General features: G+C 39.5%; 1 protein-coding gene across 10 annotated transcripts in view; it reads left to right on the top strand.

Annotated features, from left to right (window-relative positions):
* Positions 1–22453, top strand: part of CDH23 (cadherin related 23) — a 641486-nt gene that overhangs the window by 462434 nt on the left and 156599 nt on the right. For all 10 annotated transcript variants that reach the window (XR_005553851.1, XR_005553852.1, XM_039320524.1 and 7 more), the window contains 3 exons: positions 148–300; positions 5114–5227; positions 7699–7847. Coding sequence is in view for 8 of the 10 variants with exons in the window: in XM_039320524.1 (XP_039176458.1) it covers positions 148–300; positions 5114–5227; positions 7699–7847 (416 nt within the window). In the remaining 2 variants the exon portion in view is untranslated. The remainder of the gene's footprint in view (positions 1–147; positions 301–5113; positions 5228–7698; positions 7848–22453) is intronic.

Here is a 22453-nt window from a genome sequence, read left to right as displayed (position 1 = left end):
TTGTCCATAAAAAAATAATAAAGACATACCTACCTAAAAAAGTAACTGGTGGTAACGGCTGTGTAGCTGGTTGTAGGTTCTTTAAGGAAGACAGAGAGTACTTCCACAGCGCCCCAGAATGAACTTTGATCAAATTCTCTCTTACAGTTTTAGATGTGAATGATGAAAACCCTACCTTCTTCCCAGCTGTTTACAATGTGTCACTTCTGGAAAATGTACCACGCGACTTCAAAGTGGTCCGTCTGAATTGTACTGACACGGATATGGGCCTCAATGCTGAACTTAGTTATTTCATCACAGGTATGAGCTTCCACAGCTTCTGGCTTAGAAGCCACCTGGTTCGTAGGTGACACATAACAGAAGACACTTAGTTCTGCCTTTATTGCTATTTTTCTTTCATATTAATATCTCGCCATATCCCAAAGAATCCCAAAGGTTTGGGGTGTGGTGCTGACAAGTTATTCAGTCTTTTAAAAAATGTTTGAACTGGTGTCATGTAGGGTCAGTATAGAGTCTATAGTTGTCTTTACTTTGGCTTCAAGATTGACTTAGAATCTCTTTGATATATTCATGAATTCATATCTTGCCATATCTCAAAGGTTTGGGGTGTGGTGCTGACAAGTTATTCAGTCTTTTTAAAAACGTTTAATGGGTTTACAATACAGAGATCCAAGAGGAAAAAGAAAGAATGTATGAAGAGAAACATGTACAAAGTTATACAATCCTGTTAACAGGCCATACAAAGGAACCTGATTGCAGGGACACTTTTTTCCTGATGTGTGCCTTAATTTATTTCCGAGAGAACCATCATCTGATTCTTTTATTGCAAAGTGGAGCTTCTGTCAATCCATCTCTTTGCTCATAACTTGACAGGGGAAGCAACATCTTCCATGGACAATAGTCTGCTCTCTTACCCGCCAGAATCGTGAGAGCATCGGTGCAAAGCAGTAGGGGAAGTAAATCTCTCTCAGCAAGGGGAGGCTTTCATCCTGCCATTTTCAAGGCTAATTTGCATGGAGATTTGCATATATTTTCCTATAATGTTTTGCAAATGATAGCAGAACTGTTTTGGGTTGTTTGCTCCTGAGAATTATATATGCCTCATCAGACTGAAAGAGTCATCAACTGCCTTATGTCTGCTGAATGTGAATATGACAGTTTGAAGAGGGCATTGTGGCTGAATTCATTTGCAGTTGTTTGTTGAGGTGTAGCCAGGTATGTTAAATTCAGATGTAGACGCCGAAAAGTTCTAAAGTTCCATTATAAACATGCATTCTTACAGCAGAGCATGTTTGATTTTAGGCCTGGTTTTATTTTTCTTTTAGATTTACATGATTCCAATCGCAGAATATATGAAATAGTTTTGTTTGGCCATGATACTTTCTGCCTATTTGAAAATATCTTTTTTAAAAAAAATATATACAACACACTGCATCCCTTTGAAAGATGCACAGCCTCTTAAACTAATCTCTGGGATAGTGAAATAATAAAGGAGACTTTTCCTCTCTCCTGTGTACAATTTCATTTTGTGCATATATTTTAATTTCTAATTTTATAACTTCATTTAGGCATTCAGGATAATAATCAGGTGTTATAGGATCTGAGCTATTAAGTGAAAGCCCATTCTTCAAAGATCTCATCTATTCTACACAATGCACAATGTACATTAAAAAGATTACTTGTTTCACATTTAATATGATATATTCTAAAAGAAATGTTAAGTTCCAGTGTTTTAGTGGAAGAGATTTTAAAATGTGGTTCTGGTTTGTCCAATTTTGATCTACCAAACTAAGTATTGTACAGTATGCTATTATCTGTTGCCACCTGCAATGTTAATTGATCATCCAAGCTTGCTCACACCATTTCTGAACAGCAGAAAATAGCAAAAGTTACTAAACCTTTGAAAAACTGGCTGCTGCTTGACACCAAAGGAACATTTGGACATGGCTACTTGGTGATGAAAAGTTGGCTTCTGTGATCTCTCCTTCGTTGAAACCAGCAAGACATAAAAGTACATGTTTTTAATTGGTCAAATATTCTTTAGTTGGTTCTCACTGTAAGGTGGACTATCTGTGCTTGCATCGTTTGTGGGATTTACAATAGAATTCTGAAATTATAAATGCATTATTTTCAAAGTCTTGAAATGTTGTCTGTCTTTGCCCTCTGCTGCCCAGTCCCCCAAATGACATCTAAGATTTTTGTTCTTCACTTATTATATAAATTATATAAATTCAGGGATCAAGACGGTTAACTTGGATGAAAAAGAAAAAAGGCATGAGATGGAGCATCTGCAATTCCCAGATTCAGTCTATAGCTTTTCCAGGAAGGCTTCAGAAATTCCTTCTGTGGATTGGAATTAATATCCGTACTCGTGGATTAAATAGGGCAGTGGTGGCGAACCTATGGCACGGGTGCCAGAGGCGGCACTCAGAGCCCTCTCTGTGGGCACACGTGCCATTGCCCCAGCCTCGCCTCCCCCCGTGACACCCTCCTCTCCAGCAGCCCCCCGAAGGAGAGTTGCCCCGAGCATGGCCCACGCGGAGCAGCGCAGCCAAGGACATGGCAGCCAGGCAGCATAGACAAGACTCTGTCCTCACACCCCCTCGTGCACAGTTGATGCTGCAGGGTGCGGGCAGAGGGTGTGACTGCCATAGCGCTGCTGGGCTGCCTGGGCAATCGGCAGGCCCTGGAGGCGGTGAGTGGCCCTGCAGGCAGGTGGGGTGGGGGATTGGGGTGGAGCGGGGGCAGGGCAGGGGCGGAGCAGGGGTGGGGGCAGTTTTGGGGCACTTGGTCTCTAAAAGGTTCGCCATCACTGAAATAGGGCAATAGAATAGAATGTAATTCTATTCAATAGAATGTAATTTCCATGACAATTCCTGACCCGTGACAATTTAAATTGTCTTAATGCAATAAATCTGCAGTTTCACTTCTGTCTAACTAAAACAATTCATTTTGAGATACATTATTTCAAATGAGATTCCTCCTAATTTAGAAGTTATCTTACAGGCTGAATTTTCTTTCTGTATCCTGTATCTATTAGTATTAACTTGAAAATGGTTTGGGAGTTCATTTTTCTTTCACATAATTCACCATTAAATGACTTTGTATTTCTTAGACAAATATTTCATAATTTTATTCACAAGGGTAGATTTTGCAAAATGCTTCAAACCAATTTCTTGTTGCAAAGGACAGGCTGTAGGGCGGAAAGACAGAATGCTGAAGTGCTCACAGTTTGAAAACTGAAGCCAACTCACTTGAAGTTGGTTGAGGGCTGGAATCCTGAATATTTTTCCTGTCCCATTTATATAAGAAGACAGTGTCAATCCTATGTTGTTGTTGTTAATTGCGAAGTCGTGTCCGACCCATCGCGACCCCATGGACAACATTCCTCCAGGTCTTCCTGTCCTCTACCATCTTCTGGAGTCCATTTAAATTCACACCTACTGCTTCAGTGACTCCATCCAGCCATCTCATTCTCTGTCGTCCCCTTCTTCTATTGCCCTCAATCTTTCCCATCATTAGGCTCTTCTCCAGTGAATCCTTCCTTCTCATTAGGTGGCCAAAGTACTTGAGTTTCAACTTCAGGATCTGGCCTTCTAAAGAGCAGTCGGGGTTGATCTCTTCTAGGACCGACCGGTTTGAAAGCCTTGCAGTCCAAGGGACTCGCAGGAGTCTTCTCCAGCACCACAGTTCAAAGGCCTCAATTCTTTTGCGCTCAGCCTGTCTTATGGTCCAACTTTCACAGCCATACATTGCAACTGGGAAAATCATGGCCTGGACTATGCGCACTTTTGTTGGCAGGGTGATGTCTCTGCTTTTTAGAATGCTGTCTAGATTTGCCATAGCTTCCCTCCCCAGGAGCAAGCGTCTTTTAATTTCTTGGCTGCAGTCCCCATCTGAGGTGATCTTGGAGCCCAGAAAAATTAAATCTGTCACTACCTCCATTTCTTCCCCATCTATTTGCCAGGAATTGAGAGGGCCGGATGCCATGATTTTGGTTTTCTTAATGTTGAGTTTCAAGCCCACTTTTGCACTCTCCTTCTTCACCCGCATCAAGAGGCTCTTTAGTTCCTCTTCACTTTTTGCCATTAGAGTGGTATCATCTGCATATCTTAGGTTGTTGATATTTCTCCCAGCAATCTTAATTCCAACTTTTGATTCATCTAGCCCTGCCTTTCTCATGATGTGCTATGCATATAAGTTAAATAGGCAGGGCGACAGTATACAGCCTTGCCGGACTCCTTTTCCAATTTTGAACCAATCAGTGGTTCCGTGTTCGGTTCTCACTGTTGCTTCTTGACCCGCAAATAGGTTTCTCAAGAGACAAATAAGATGGTCTGGTACTCCCATCTCTTTAAGAACTTGCCACAATTTGTTGTGATCCACACAATAAAAGGCTTTTGCATAGTCAATGAAGCAGAAGTAGATGTTTTTCTGGAACTCCCTAGCTTTCTCCATGATCCAGCGTATGTTGGCAATTTGATCTCTAGTTCCTCTGCCTCTTCGAACTCCTGCCTGTACTTCTGGTAGTTCTCGATCCACAGACTGCTGGAGTCTAGCTTGTAGGATTTTAAGCATAACTTTACTAGCATGTGAAATGAGTGCAATGGTGCGATAGTTTGAACATTCTTTGGCATTGCCTTTCTTTGGAACTGGAATGTAAACTGACCTTTTCCAATCCTGTGGCCACTGTTGAGTTTTACAAATTTGCTGGCAAATTGAGTGTAGCACTTTTACTGCATCGTCTTTTAAGATTTTGAATAGCTCAGCTGGAATACTGTCACCTCCACTAGCTTTGTTGTTGCTCAGATTTTCTAAGGCCCATTTCACTTCACATTCTAGGATGTCTGGTTCGAGGTCAATGACCATCTCATTGTGGTTATCTGGGATGTTAAGCTCATTCTTGTATAGTTCTTCTGTGTAGTTTTGCCAATCAACTATAGTCAATCCTATAGTTGTAAGCATATACATGGAGAAACCATGTTGCATGTTAATATCTCAATTTCTTAGTTCCACAGTTAATAATTCCAAATAAAATGCATATAGATGTATGCTTATGTAGATAAAAATCATGTCATTCTTTTCTTCTTTCTATTATTTTTTTTCCTTGCAGGTGGGAACCAAGATGGAAAATTCAGTGTTGGCTTTAGGGATGGTATAGTTAGAACAGTTGTCAACCTGGACAGAGAAAGCATGTCGTTCTACAGCCTTATCCTAGAAGCCATTGGTAAGCATGTCTGTTCTTCATCCTTCTCTTAAGAACTCATATTTCAGCTTTTGGGGCAAGGAATTTGTCTAAAGGGCCTAATTTGCAAATTGGTAGTATAGTTTTCTTAAGTTTTCAGAAAAAGAAAATTGGCTATTAGTGATCTTCAGATTATTCTTGATGAGTTGTGAATTTTTATCTATTATTCTGGAAAAGAACCTCTTTGTGGGTTTCTACGAGGCGTAGTTTCTGTTTCATGAACTTGTTGAAGAAAATATTCTTCAGCATATTGTGGGCTGAAATATAAGTGAACTACCAGCCATGCACTAGTTTGAATGTAGATGAGTTAGGGGAAAACACACAGTCATAGGAATTAAGTATTTTTTTTAATCTCTATGATTTTTCCCATGTAACACATATTTATGAAACATTTTATGCCATTCAGAATGCAGTATTTTTTGCAGGGGAAAATTCATTCAAAATTCAACAGAATTTACCATTCTGAGCACCACACTCTGTGTGTGTGTGTGCACGCACACACGCACGCCATATACATATACATATACATATACATATATATATATGGTACAAATAAAATACGAACACCAGGAGAGTATAAATATAAAAATATACTTTACTAAAAGCTGCCAAGCTTTCGTTTGGAAACTCCAAACATCATCAGGGCTAAAGAGCCAGTAAACAATGATGACTTAAATGGGTTTTGCCGGCATCTGCAGCTGGCTCATGGACCGCGTCACCAGTCCCAGCCGGTTGAATAGTGTTCCAGATGTTTCTTTATTACTCTCCTTACGCTTCCTTCTATGGTTCTTCCGGATCGTTCCTTCCACTATCTCATTACTGGCATTCATCTCCTCCACCAACCCTTTATCCTTATTTCCTTCCATAGTACTGACCCTCCTCCCCTTTTTGTTTTCATTTTCCACCCTGGGGGCATCTGTTTCTCCTCTATCAGTGTTACAAGCTTCCCTGGGCTCACAGACGCTCCCCCACACACACGCTTTTCTCAATCCCTGCTCCACATCCTTTCTTCTCACTCCTCCACTGTCATAAGTAACTTTCATATGGGTGTTGCATATTTGGGGGTCTATGCCCTCCTCCTCCGTCCTGGCAATCTTCGTGTCGACAGGACAAACGACTTATTGACAAACGACTCCCTAACACAAAAAATGATACCAGACCCACACTCACAAAAACCACACAGGAGGTCACCACCACACATCCACGCAAAAAACAAACCCAAAGCCACACCGATGACGAGGCACGACCACAAACCAGAAGCCAGACCACAGCTGCATCATTAGCCACTTTAAACCCCTCCAATCCATACATGAAGCAAACTGACACCCTCCATGAAGAGGAAGCACGACCACGAACGCGAAGCCAAAAAATAACAAGGCAGCCCAAAATCTCAAACCCCTCTGCAACTCAGACTAACCTGAGCACAACCAAACAGAACACTCCCCCAGCCAATCAGAGCACAGCCAAGCCCCTAACCATTCAGAACACACCTCCACCCAATCAGAACACAGCCAAGCTCCCACCCAATCAGTTCATACCCCCACTGGCAGTTAAAAGGAAGAAACAGCTAAGACCACACATTGCTGCTCAAAGCACGAAGCTGAAAACACCAGCCTGAAGATGACGAATGGGACTTCGTCGAAACGTCGCCAAGACACTTCCAATTTTACGTGGGAGAAAACCCGAACAACCAAAGACCTACATATATCACAAAATATAAATGTCACCTATCAAGCAAGATACAAAAACTTAATCAAAATCACGGTAAAATAGAAATCTTGCATTCTAAAAATCAGAAGCAGTTGAAAAAAAGGCTAACAAGTTGACAGACACAAGCATTTGTTTATAAGAACTCAAAGAAGTATTTATTGCACTGTACAGTATCAATCCTGGTCTAAAGATGTTTCTCAGATTAAGAAGAATTAGAAGTAATTAAACAACAGTACTTCAAATACAATGTAATACAAGTTATTTTTGATGGAGGTAAAAAAAACCCTACAAGTTTGCTAGATTCTACTTTCATGCTGTGTTATCCTTGTTCTCTTTCCCTGGTACTGTTGCTCATTGATATTCCAACCAGACTTAAAGCTTTGCTGGATTTTGTAGGCCAACATCTCCCAACCTTGGCAACTGTTAAGATGTGATGCTGAAGTCCTCACATCATAAAGTTGCCAAGATTGGGAAACTCTGTTGTAGACATAAACATTTGGTCCAATCCCAAGTAAGTACCTACCTAGAAAAGCTAATTACTAGGACTCTGTGAGCCTGACAACTCTTAGAAAGTAACGGCTCAGAAATTATTTTAAATGAAGATGGTAGACAGAAAGGGATGAAGCCTTTTCACCCTTATTTTCTTTAGAATTTCCTATGATTGGTCATTATGCAATCAGTGGAACTGACAGAGATTTTCTTCTGAATGTTAGGAAATGACCCAGAGTGTTTTGTTCTCGCAGATAATGGCCCAACTGGGAAAAGGAGGACTGGCACTGCAACTGTTCATATCACAGTGCTGGATGTTAATGACAACCGACCCATCTTTCTCCAGAGCAGTTATGAAGCTACTGTGCCAGAAGACATTCCTGATTACAGTAGCATTGTACAGGTATGTGGCTAAACTTTTCAATAAGATTCGGGGCGTAAAGAGGGGGATGGGAGGGAGGAGAAACAACGAGCTGTTAGCTATAATCATATCAAAGAGCTCAAATCACCTAGATGGTGTTAATGTTAGCTAAGACCTCTGTATGAGATATCTGCTGTTGCATGAACTCCATTGCAATTAGCAATCACTCATTTCCTCTGTCATTGGAAACTCTTAAGTGTAGGTAATGATTTAAAGGCATTAGCAGCCAGGAGATCTAGAATTAACTTTAGCAATGCCAGAGAGAAAGAAGTTCAGTCCAATAGCTGGGACCCAGGCCTTGGAGCTACAGTGTTATAGTATCAGAAGGCCTAAATTGCAGAAACACAGAACACATTAATTATTTCCTATTGATTCAAAAATTAATATATTCCTGAAACAGGTCACGGGCTATCTTGAATCGAGCAGTGTCTCAAAGCTGGGTTTTGAGTGTAAATTAGTTCTCCTAAACAGATCTGCTTTCAGGAAGATATTGGCTGTCTGGATTTATCTCTGACTATGCATACAAAGTAGCTTTAAGGAAAAAAATGGGAAAGAAAAATTTCAGACTCTCATTTTTTTTCCTTTTTGTTTCTCTCTCTGAAATGAACCTTTAACAGAATGAATGCATGTATTCACAGAGTTTCTATGGTGTTTTCAGTTTCTCTTGAAACCAAACATTTCTTCTGTAAGAGATACTGTTTCAAGCATGCTTTGAGTTGACATGTTTTCCTTGAATTCCATTTTCTAATCAGAGAAAGAAATAGTAAAATTGCCTCACTGTGTTCCTGTCACATAAAATTTTGGGGATAACAGGGATTAAAGCCTGGAATATTTGGGATAATATACCGAAGACTTTAGTTGTCTGGAACAAATGTTGCATCAAAACATTGAACCATGTATGGTGCTAAAACTGCAACAGAACACATAGAAGCTTGTATGATGAAGTGTAAGGGGTTTTTTTTTAATATAAAAAGAACATTTAAGATACCACATTGTTGATTTTCTGGAATTTCTATGATCTCTAAGATCCATACCCAAATAAAACTTGCAGGATGGTTATTTCAGAATATTGATCAATTTGTTTTGTTTTTAAAATTAACGTATGTCAACCCTTCAAATTATTATCTGGTTTAAGAATGATGTCATTGCTTCAAAACTGGTTTTGTGTACATGGTGCCATTTCAATATATGACAGTTTCTGATTGGAAATAATGGAGTTGGGAACTAAATTGAACCAAGTAGCCAAATCTTCTGAAAGATTACAGGAAGGTTTTTTTGTTTGTTTGTTTATCAAATTTATTTGCCAACCAACTCATGGTTCAGGTGACTCTGTGGATATACTTCCAGAAGAAAGAGTGCCTATAAGGGATTTTCCATGAAACTCTCTGTAATAAATTGGAAATTTTGCTTTTCTGGCAAAAAGGAAAAGAAAGTCAAAATCATGAATTTGAACAAAAAACATTCTCACAAGTCAAATTCAACAAACAGACAACTGAATAATCATTTTAGTTCAAAATCAATTTTACAGCTGAGCCAAGGGAGGCCTTAAGCTTGTGTTTTGCCATCAATGTCATGAATCCTTTTAAGTGACTGGTAATATAAACTACTAATATTCTGGACTTGGCATTCTTCTCAGGTTCATGTGAGGAATTACCATTTATTCATGCATACATTTACTATGCATAAGCATTATATAGAATTATAGCACATACTATTATTACATTAAAGAAGCCCAAAGATCACATTTAGGTCAGATTTAAAGGCAATTATTACAGCACAACCTTTATGATAGCAATAGCAATAGCACTTAGCAATAGCACTTATATACCACCTCAGAGTGCTTTACGACACTCTCTGAGACGTTTACAATATCAGCATATTGCCACCAATAATCCAGGTCCTAATTTTACTGACTTCAGGAGGATGGACGCCTGAGTCAATCTTGAGCCCCATCAGGATCGAACTCCTGGCAGTGGACAGAGTTAGCCTGCAATACTGCATTTTAACCACTGTGCACCACAATGTAAGAACTGCCCTTAAATCTGAGCTCAAAGTAGTCTTTGGGCCTCTTTAGCGTATATTATTGTCAACTTTGCCAAATTTCAGATATATGTCTAGGGAATTCTGGGGGTTGAAGTCCACACATCACAAAGTTGACAAGGTTGAGAAACACTGGTATATTATATCCTAGATATGAATAGCCATCTTTGCAGAGTTAGTGCTGCTTAGTTCCAAATGGTATGTTCTAGGGCAGGGGTAGGCAACCTTGGCTCTTTTATGACTCGTGGACTTCTGGCTCAGGAATTCTGGGATTTGAAGTCCACAAGTCATAAAAGAGCCAAGGTTGCCTACCCCTGTTCTAGGGGGCAATTTTTCTGATGGAACCTGTCCAGTAATTTTTCCCCCATAGTTATATTGGGAGCAGAAATGGGGACAACTCATCTTGTACTGATTCTCCCATTAATTTTGAGTAATCACTACAGCATGCATGCATACGTGTTTGTTTGTTTGTTTGTTTGTGTGTACACCTAGCAACAATTTATTTTGGTCATACACTGGCATAGAGTACGAATAATCAACCACACATCCATTTCAATAATTTCAGTAATTCTTCATTGAATTTGAAAATCCCATCACACACAACTACAAGTCTTAGAAAGCAAGTTCTAAAGGGAAACGGTTAGGTGCTGCAACTTTTGTAACCTTATCACTTTCGTTTTGGTAAGATTATATTCAATTTCTCAGTAACCTGGATACTAATATAATCACACCCTTCTCTTTTATCCTCACCCCTACCCCAAAATGTATTTATGCACCCATGAATATTTTTGCATGTATGCATGCATTCATTGACTCATTCATTTATTCATCCAGTCAGTCAATCATTCATCCAGTCAGTCAATTTCTACAGCCACCCATCTCAGACAAGTGACTCTGAGTAGCGAATAGTCATAAAATCAATTACTAAAACCATGTACAAACACCATACTACAAGTAAATATATGTAAAAACTGAGAAAATCATAATTGTGGATGTTAATGTAACAGTGCCCTTAATAATAATAATACACATAAAGACATTTCCCGTAACATGCAGTAAGGCTTTCACTTTAGCACACATCCTTAGTAGCAAGCCTCCCTGAAAAACAAATGTCTTCTTTGCCATGAAAGGGGTGAATTTCAGGTAGGGCAAGGATAATAATTTGTCCATAACTACAACAGAAAATTCTATTAGCTGAGCTTTGAGATCAGAATAAGGTTTAATTAATAATAAAGTACCACATGATTACAGATAACTCTGTTCTAATCAATAACATGTGCTGATGTGGCTTAGATCCCTAGGAAGCTGTAATACAGAGGTCCCCAACCTTTTGGGCACCAAGGACCAGTTCTGTGGAAAGAGTTTTTTCTGAGGACCGGGGTGGGCATGGTTTCATGTACTATCTGCATCCCGTGGATGGGGCTTTGCTTGTTTGTGTGGATCGGTTTCTGGCATACCATGGCCCGGCAAGGCACTGAAAGGGGGATTTTACTTGGTTGGGAGATCTACAGGAAATCCAAGAGCTGCAAAATATAGGAAGGAAAAGAGGGAGGAGAAGGGAAATATTGGAAGAGGCAATAAAAACAGTTGCCACTTCAGCTATTGCCAACAAAACTCCATGGATGTTCCCATGAACTTACTTGGCTGTAATCATGCTTATCTTGGTTGAATGTTTAATGCTGGGCTACCAGAACTGAACTGCAAAAATCTGGATAACTACAGTATTACATGACAGCAGAGAGATTCGGAAAATTGTAACCCTTTGCTCCATGGTAATGGGTTTTGGAAGGAAACTTGGCAGCAAATAGAAATGTCCATACTTCTCCCTTGGCTATTTCCCTATAAGGGCCCTAGTAAATAATTCGCAAACACTGGCAACTGAAGCAAGTAGGACTAATTTATGGTGACTGTCCTCCCCTCCCCACAGTGACATCATTATACAACCCATCTTTTACATGTCTGTATTGTGATACAACTGTGGAATTGGCCTTTCATGGTGCTCTCATTGCATATGCTTAGATACATGAATCAGATCCATGAAAAGTCTATACAGAGGTGTCCAATCTTGGCAATTTTAAGACCTGTGGACTTAAATTCCCAAAATTCTGGTGAATACCAGTGATGGTATATGAAGATGCACTGATTTCTGCTTACTTCTATCCTTGCCAAGTGTGTAAGTTATCTGACATTATGGGCTGTTTGTGAAGGCCTATCAAGAAGGAACATTTTTTTCCCGCAGGAAGTTCATTCACACTGGAGTAGATTCCATGGTTATCCAATCCTGGTTAATAGGCCCTTTTCTGGAACAGATTTCACGTGCATGGGAAAAGCGTTTTACACTGTATATGGATTGTCTTAAGGAACCCAGACGTTTCCAGAGCTTAAGTTGTGGCTCAGTGACATCTTCAAAATGATAAGGCATGCACTCATGTGGTCTGTGGAAAGACAGATCAAGTGCTGCTGGTTTACATAAAGTGACAAAAAGGAGACCGATGGCCAGGAGGAGAAAAATACAGATGAGAGCAATGATGATAGGCAAGGAATCCAGGTTCTGCTCTCTCGGCTCTGAACTCAACAGAGCCAGCTCAGTGGTTGCATGGAGAAATTCAGGGACACTTGTACTTGACATGGTCTCATTTGCTGAATCCTTTGCATGCATCCTTCTCTCCTGCAAGACAACAGAATTAAAGATCAGGTAGCACTGACAACTGTACGCATTGCCAGTTATGCAAAACTAACGGAGATGACAAAAGACCCTGCCAGCCATTTTCTTCCCTCCCAGTTCTAAATAGTTGAAATTACAGGCAGTCCTAGAGTTATGACACAGCTGGGAGCAGAACTTCTATCGCCAAGTTACATAGGCCTTGTTTTTTTCTGCTGTGGTCATTAAGCAAATCCAACAGTTGTTAAGCAAATCTAGCTTCTCCCGTTGTCCTTGCTCATGGGGAACTGGCTGGGAAGATTGTAATTGGCAATCGCATGATCCCAGGATGCTGCAACCACTGTAAATTCATTTTGATCATGTAATCACGATGGCTGCTGCGATGGTCATAAATGCAAGGACTGGTTGTCATAAATTTGAACAATTGTTAAGTTGAGCCTTGCCTGCAGTTCCAAATCTTTTAGTGGCAGAACGTGATTTGCAACCCACCTTCTCCTTCTGCAGGCTCTTATCTTGTTAACACAGAGGTCCCCTACCTTTTGGGCACCAGTTCCGTGGACTGGAGGGGGCATGGTTTTGTGTGCTGCCTGCATCCCGCAGATGGGGGCTTTGCTTGTTTGTGCAGACCGGTTGCTGGCATGCCGGAGCCTGGTACCAGTCCACAGACTGGGGGTTGTGGACCTCTGCTATAGCAGAACCTCATTTTCAGCATTATTATTGCATAGCAGAGTTCCACACCCATCACAGGATTCAATAGGTTTCATTTCTGTACATTCATATTGGGTTACAAGTCTGGATTGCGATCCCTACAAAAGAAGTCTGAACTGCAGTGAATTTGAATTTTGAATACTTGCATTGAATTTAAAGCAGTGGCTCCTAACCATTTCCTCTGCAGGATACAAAGTTAAACATGGAATTTTTATGCAAGTCTGAATGCAAGCTTATTATCTATCTATGGTTGTTTAAAACGTTCAAAATAAAATAGGACTGATGCATAAGCTTGGATATTCTTTCTGTCCATACTTTGTAACACTTATTTTGGGAGATATAACAGTTTTTTGACTTTTTTTATTTTTGCTTTTGGAATTTTTTCCCCCATTCCTCCTTGCAGAACTCAGAAATATTCTCGGATCAGCACTGCTTGTTGGGGATCCCCATATATAGGTTTTCAGTGATATTCAATTCCAAACGTTCACCTTTCGTTTCTGAACTTCGTACTCATATTTCACTTTGTTCCATCTAAAAATTGCATCAGCTTCTGTTCACCTAGAAACTTATCAAGACTCATCACTTGACTACAGATGCCTGATTGTTTGCATACAACTCTGTGTAGTCCACTACAACATCAAAAGCTTTGAAAAACTGCTTCTCAGAAAAATATAGAAAAATTATGAGCAACTCACTCAGCATCTGCCCAACATCTTTAATAACAATTCCTGATGGAAAACCAAATGGTTCACTGAACAACCAGTCATAGGAAGACAAAGTGACCACCCAAAAAAAGGTGCCAGCCTTTGAATTACCATGTCAGCAATGGACAATCCCAAATGTTCCAGAACCTGAATTAAGATGCTTTGTAACTCAAGTCCAGGCAGTTAACTCAACAAAAATGGTTTTAAACAAATATTTAATCCAGGAATTCTTAACAGAACTCACAATTCTGAAGAGGCATCCAGATGCTGTACATTTGTCCAGTTAGGTAGGTAGAAACAATAATTCCTCCATATCAGCTTGTGGTTATAGATGCTCCACATGCATCCCTAGGCTCATTTCAGACAAAGGCATTCCTTCACAAACTGGCACGTAGCCAGGATATCCTGTGGTGAACTTAGTAGCCCCTTCCACTGACTTGTTAAACATAGGATTCACTGAACAGCTAAACTACATTACCCATAAGCCATCCCTTAAGGAAACAGTGTCTAACCCTTTAAATGCCAAATATTCTAACATACAGTTCTTATAGCTAATACATGCTCTGGCCAGGTGATTATATTACCGGTCCAGCACACCAAATGGAATTCACACCTCACACAGCGTCTGCCAGGACTCTCTGTATAAATGGGGCATAGTAGCCTCATCTCAGTGTGACTGCAGGGATCCCATGTCAAACCGTAGATCACATTGTGACCGTCTTTAAGCTGAGGGCATAAACTGGTACAGTACCTGATTTTTTTTAAATATAAACGATGCTATGATTAGATGGCCTAGAGACATTGGTATTTGAACATAATCTTTTTAACATTTATATTTTATTGAGTTCTAGTAATCTAGATGAAATGTTAATATATATGGCTAGTTCATGTATGATGTATCATACACTAAATAAATAATAAATCACTTCTCAAGCCACAGAATAGCATCAGAGCATCTACAAACCTCATAGCTTATATGATGCAAAACATCATCTCTGTAGGGCTGCAGAATTAGAGAACCATCAGTTTAAAATCTGCAAGCTAAGTCTTGCATTTATTTATTTCTAACAACTTCTGTATAGTTAGACAGCTAACAAACACTGAGATTTGGAAACAGCAAGTCTTCTACAAATACTCATGGCAAGGAGAATCCAATATCATATTTGGAGAACCACTGTTATATCTTTTTGTCTGTCCATTTACATATTCTGTCAAGCCAATGGTAACTACAATATAATTACTCTAAGTTCACACAATAGGGATGTAATAAGGAAAAACATTAAAGAATAGTTGGCTTGGTTCACTGCATTCCATTTTCAAGAATGGTAGACTTTATAATCAGATCTTATTATTATATTATTTAATTTATTTCAGTAATGGATCAGATTTTTAATTGTTGGAGGGAGAGGGAATTGTACATGCCATGAGATTTTATAGAATGGGCTTCTTCCAAGATCAGATCTAATTTGACTAAGATTTGGTTTCTTGAAATAAAGGAATATACAAGCCAGCCTGAGGTAATCAGTGAGACAAATGGGGTGTTTTGATGCTCTGTTAATAAAACCTTACTGAGACCTCACAAAACTTCTATGGTTAGCTTTTTTAGAGTTGTGTAGTAAAGGCATATGATGAGATCATATATGCTTACAGTCTTGTTTTGGTTTTTCTTATGCCCACATTAACATTCATTCTTCCCTTTACATTCACAGATTAGCTTGTTTTGTGTACCCAGTTACAAAAAAAACCTGTGCCAGCTGCCTTAGCCAGATTCTTTCCCCATAAAAGCAAAATGTCAAAACACAGAGGGCATGCAAATTAGTGATTAGAGAAGCTTTAAAAAATGTCACAATATTGGACAATTTTTTATGGTACTATACTTTTAATGGCCAGGCTCTCTGGCAGAGCTATCCAAAGTCCTCCAACAGCTACATTCAAATAAAAAATAGGAAGAATGATCATTCAATTCCAGCCTTAACATGGTTTTGATAGATTAAATGCTATTACTGATGTATACTGCCTGCTAGGAAAGAGGTCGCAGCTCCACAAACATCTGAAGCTAATAAGACCTAATCACCATCTGGATCGCCTCTATATTGTGGGAATCTCTATTCACCACAACCCAAACACTTTGAAGTGCTTGGCTTGGAGATACTCTGCATAGTTGATACTTTTGGCATCTAGCACTTTATTTACTTATATGACTCTATATCCTTGGCATCAGTGTTGGTTGTTGACCAAACCTGTAGCAATCTATTTCCTAATTCATGAACAAAAATGGAAGAAAAATGATGGTGGTGGTGGTGCTGATGATGGTGATTGGTTTAGATAAAAACAACTCTAGGTGGAAGGTAGTTGGGCTTTCAGATATAGTACCACAGTGATGTGTTAAAGTTGTAAAAAGCAGAGATTGAATGGTGGATAAATTGGTTGCTTGTTTGGCAGCTAATTTTTTCTACATGAATTTAATCCCTTTGCTTGTCATCAGATACACAACTCTCCACAATATGAAATTGACAATTTGCAGCCGTTTAGTTCCAACTGCAGTGTTAAGTGTGCTTTTACGAACTGTTTTGCTCTCTTTTTCTCTCAGTCATGTCAGGATTTTTTGGTTCATCTATTTTCACAATAATATTTTTTTTTCTTTAGCAAGTTGACAGGGTTTAAATGTTTCACAAGTAAAAAAGTAAAATGCTATTATAAAAGTGACATCACGTGAAATATAAATATTATTTATAGTTCACCCAGGTTCTAAATTTTACCTTAAAAAGAATGGAATAATTAACATGAAATGAACTAAATAATCAGTTCCAGAGAAATTCTAAATAAAACAGAAATATAATATAACAAAAATAGCAACTGAATTGAGCAACATGCAGTATATATGGAAAGGTCAGAAGAAAACAGATTTAACAACAAAAGAGCAGTGTATCAGAACAAACTAGAATTAAAGTGGAATAACTATGCAAATCAAAACCAAGTTCTGGACAGTGGATATAGGATTATTTCTAGAAGTCTCTGATTATGTGAGCCTATCTTATGCTTCCAGGCTGAATCAATCTTAATCGCAGTTTTTTTATTATGGTATATAAGTATTCTAATTTTTACTTCTCTTTTTTACTTTTACCAAATATTGTAACAATGGAAGAAATGTAAAAAATAATCTTTGATCCTATTTTCCAGAATACCCTAAAATTTAGGTAGCCAACAAGTATAAACAAGTATAGGGTTCCCTGCTTATAAGCAGGGGTTGGACTAGAAGACCTCCAAGGTCCCTTCCAACTCTGTTATTCTGTAAGATTCCATGGGATTGCTCTCTATATCTCAGTCTTCTTCCCACTTTCCCCCTCATCTTTTCTCCTTTTGCTTACTTATGAATTGTAAGTAGGCATTACCTTAGTAAATGTTACCTTACCACGATGTAAAAAAGATGCTGAGACTCTTGAAAGAGTACAGAGAAGAGCAACGAAGATGATTAGGGGACTGGAGGCTAAAACATATAAGGAACAGTTGCTGGAATTGGGTATGTCTAGTTTAATGAAGAGAAGGACGAGGGGGGACATGATAGCAGTGTTCCAATATCTCAGGGGCTGCCATAAAGAAGAGGGAGTCAAGCTATTCTCCAAAGCACCTGAAGGCAGGACAAGAAGCAACAGATGGAAACTAATCAAGGAGAGAAGCAACCTAGAACTACGGAGAAACTTCCTGACAGTTAGAACAATTAATCAGTGGAACAACCTGCCTCCAGAAGCTGTGAATGCTCCAATACTGGAAGTTTTTAAGAAGAGACTGGACAGCCATTTGTCTGAAATGGTATAGGGTTTCCTGTCTGAGCAGGGGGTTGGACTAGATGACCTCCAAGTTCCCTTCCAACTTCATCATCATCATTATCATCATCATCATCATCATCATTATTAAATGGGAGCATCTTCGTTTTCTTTGACAGTGACTCTGATGCCTTCTAACATAGCAATAATTTTCATTTATATCGGGTTTGTGGCAATCACTCAATGCAGACAAAATGGTAGCTTTCAAGAGGCAGGTGGGTGGTTCAGAAATATGAAAAATGCTTAAATAAATATTGTTTCAAATGTAGACTGAAAATGTTCTTTCAATACATCCATGGGTATAGCTGGAACAAAAAAAATCCAGTGTCTCCTACAGTTCTTTAAATCCTTATACAAATTAAAAGAAACAGGATGCTTTGCATATGGCTAGTTTTCCTGAAACCAGACTAACCCCTTTCATTTGTCAAATTTCAACCAGTTACCATAAATGTATGAAATAATAATTTTCTACAGATCCCCAACATTGAATGCAATTCTTGCTACAGAGCAAAACAGAAGTATTCATCTTCTATAAAACATACTGTAAAATCTATGGTATATGTTTGATTTTTGGGGGGATAATGTTTCCATCACTGAGTTTAAATGTTTGTAAGCAATATAGCTAAAATGTCCCTGGAGACAAAACTATTACATAATGCACTTTGAGGTATGCAGTAATTCTTGCAAGGTATTTTGAGTCTCTATCCAGTAAATATATACTAAACTGTAATTGTCTGCAAAAGTGTTGATCAGATGTATCAAAATACGCAGAACAGTAATTTATGTGCATATATTGAATACATAATCTGATAAATTTGCCACAATGATGTTAAACCGATCATCTGTATTACTCTCTAGAGACTCATCAGATAATAACAACATACAAGAACTACAGTTGCTGAATAAATTATGGACTCCTCAAAAGTCAAGTTTTTGGCAAATAATGTAGACCAAAAAAAGCCTTATAGATACTGTAAAGCAGCGGTTCTCAATCTCCGTGTGATGGCGACCCCCGTCACATGGACGCGCTGCGTATGCGGCGCCCTATGCGCAGCGCCCCCATGCGTGGTGCACTTGCGCGGCCCCATGCGCGGCCCCATGCGCGGCGGCGCACATGCGCGGCGCACATGCGTGGCACCGCCCCTGGGGGAAAATGGCGGATCGCGTTGTTTCACAACCCCCGTAAAATGGTCGATCAACCCCAAATGGGGTCGCGACCCATAGGTTGAGAACCGCTGCTGTAAAGTCATTTCCCAATGGGATGAATGCAGATATTTTACTCAACTTTTCCCAGTACTTTTTCTACTGAATAACATTTAGAGAAGAATTTCCCTTTTCTCCAAGACAAAAAAAGAGAACCAACCCCCGCTCAATTTTAGATGTTTATGTACCTACAGAATTATTTAATTTTTTTTATGTCTGCACATTTCTGATAAAGTAATTTGAAACTAAATGGAATCACATGAAAATAAGTGGAGACACATTAATTGAGTAAGCTTCTTGAATTTTATCCATTGTCATCTTCCCCAATCATAGTTGTGTGATAGCTCAGTGGAGACCCTGGTACGCAATACACTTTAATAAACAGAAGTTCGTGTTCCTTACATAAAGAGCAATTCATTTGCTTTTCATTTTTTTATATAATACATTTTAAGACACAGATGTGTATCTCTGCCTTGTAAAAGAGGCCTTGATTTATTAGTTTTTTCCAAATGCATTTAGTTGTTGAGGAAAGCCTTAAGCCTACTCAAACATTAGCCACTATATTCTTCTCTGAAATCAAAGCAACAAAACTGGAGCAAAATAAAGAGCCTAAAAATGCACTGACCTTTTTATTGGAAATGTTCCTAGGAGAACTGCACCACCTTAGCAGTAGCAAACCTCTTAGATTCCCTGGTTACGTTTTATCTCTCAGACCACTTTATTTCACTACATTGTTTTTCTCCCTTCAGTTTTAAAAGTTGGTTTGTTGATTAGTTTTCCTGCTTGCCATCCCCTTCTTTGGCCTTTGTTGTCTTCTCAGTCCCTAGAAGTTTGGGGGAGGGATGTGCCCAAAGGGGGAGGTGAGGAAAAGAGAAAAAAGAATCTGTTTGTAAAATAATGAAGAGCTATTGAAGATTCCCAGCACTACAAAACCTGAGGCTTATCACTGTATTTGATTTGGAAGATCATGTCATGAACCAAAATGCTTTTCAGAGCTGAACTTGCAAGTGAATTACTTACTATTCTTTACCTGCAATGCATCTGATCCCCTATTGAAAGTTTAAATGGTACAGTCTGGGGTCTGTTGCAGAATTAGCAGTTTATGTTGGACCAGCAGTTGAGGGAAGAGGGAAAACGAAGGAAAGCTTCTGGCTGGTTCTTTTCCTCCTGTGACAGAAGAGAAATTTCCTCACTGAATATTCCTCTCCTCAAGGGTGCCATCTTCCATCTAGGTTCCCTATAGATCAGGGGTCTTCAATCTTGGCCCTTTTATGACTTGTGGACTCCAATTCCCAAAATTCCTCAGCCAGCATGTCTGGCTGAAGAATTCTGGGAGTTGAAGTCCACAAGTCATAAAAGGGCCAAGTTTGAAGATCCATGCTGTAGATCTTGCTTTGCTTTTTCTCCTTTTCTCCATCCAAGGGAGACAAATGCAGAATAATTCCCTGCATATTTCCAGATTGCCTTTTTCTGGAGTGGTGGAAACCAAATGATCACACCTGAACTGCTTAGACAGGACTTGGTCTGAAAGGATGGGCAGGATAGCTGTGAGTAATCACATAATATACAGGTAGCCTTCAATTTACAACAGATCATTTAGTGACCATTTACAACAGCATTGAAAAAAATGACTTATGACTGTTTTTTGCACAGCTGTTGCAGCATCCCCATAGTCAGGTGATCAAAATTCAGAACTTGGCAACTGACTCACATTTATGATGGCTGCAGTGTCTCCGGGTCATGTGATCAGCTTTTGCAGCCTTCTGACAAGCAAAGTCAATGGGGAAGCCAGATTCACTTTAGCCATGTTACTAACTGAACAACTGCAGTGATTCACTTAACAACTGTGGCAAGAAAGGTTGTAAAGTGGAGCAAAACTCACCAACAAATGTCTCACTTAACAACAGATATATTAGGCTCAGTTGTAGTCGTAACTCAAGGATATGGATATTGGATATTTTGGTAGTAACTGATGCCCCACAGTCAGGCACAGCATATTGTAGAGCAGTGCTTCTCCATCTTGGCAAGTTTTAACTATGTGGACTTCAACTCCCAGAAATCCCTACCCAGGATGAAAAATGCCACCTGAGAGAGGCAACTGGCCAGGGAGAGAAATAGTCCTTGCCACATTTATTGCATAGGGCAGGGGTCTTCAAATTTGGCCCTTTTATGACTTGTGGACTTCAACTCCCAGAATTCCTCAACCAGGCACGCTGGCTGAGGAATTCTGGGAGTTGAAGTCCACAAGTCATAAAAAGGCCAAGTTTGAAGACCCTGGGCATAGGCTTTCAGAGTTCCCTGTTTTATTTTGTTGTAGACTCTCATATTCATCTCACATCTCACATTCTGGTTTGTTGTTAGAAAATTAAACCTCCTAACTCTAAACAGCTGGTTGCACTGTTCTTCAATGTAAAAAAAGATAGATACAGGTAGTCCTCAACTTATAGCCATTCATTTAGTGACTGTTCAAAGTTGCAACATCACTGAGAAGGGTTGTTTACAGCCAGTCCTTGCACTTATGACCATCCCGGCATCCTCATGGTCACATGATAAAAATTCAAGTGCTTGACAACTGGCATGTATTTACGATGGTTGCAGCATCTCAGGATCATGTGGTTGTCATTTGTGACCTTCCCAGCCACCTTTTGACTAGCAAAATCAATGGGGGAAGCCGGATTCACTTAACCAACCACACGATTCACTTAACAATTGCAGTGATTTGTTGTATAGCTAACCAAAGGTCCCAAATGGGGCAAAACTCATTTAACAACCGATTAGCAATGGAAAGTCTTGGTCCCAGTTGTGACTGTAAGTCAAGGGCTACCTGTATTGACACTATTTCCTAAAAATCTGGCTTGAAAATTAATCTGGATTAACAGTCACTTGGAGTCAGTCGATAACTGTCCCTGGTTTTCATCTGAATAAGCTAATGTCACGTGTTTAACTGGGCATGTTAAGAGATCATTCCCAGAAATCCCTATATCAGTGGTTCTCAACCTGTGGGTCGGGACCCCATTTGGGGTCGAATGACTGTTTCACGGGGGTCGCCAAACCACGCTGTCCGCCATTTTTTCCCTTCTCCCTAGCTGTCCTACTCCCTCTTATTGGTGGCCACACCCACTTGGGGGTCACCACAACATGGGGAACTGTATTATGGGGTCACGGCATTAGAAAGGTTGAGAACCACTGCCCTATATGCTTTAGTGGCCATTGTAATGACTGCTGGACATATTAGTGATGTTAAAGATCAGGCTTGCTTATACTTGGAATAGTCAATCTGTTGCCCACTAGATGTTCTGGATCACAACCCACAGCCACCCGTTGACTAGAACTGATGGGTAATGAAATCCCAAACATCTGGAAGACACCAGATTGTCTACCCTGGCTTACACGAGGAAAAAAGAATATTATTGCATGAGTATTCCTTAGGGGAGATAAATTTCAATT

This window comes from Crotalus tigris, unplaced genomic scaffold, assembly GCF_016545835.1.
Source record: "Crotalus tigris isolate CLP2741 ecotype Arizona unplaced genomic scaffold, ASM1654583v1 scf7180000023654.2194447, whole genome shotgun sequence".
NCBI lineage: Eukaryota > Metazoa > Chordata > Lepidosauria > Squamata > Viperidae > Crotalus > Crotalus tigris.
The sequence above is the reverse complement of the archived record's forward strand: the minus strand, read 5'-3'. Positions and strand labels throughout refer to the sequence as shown.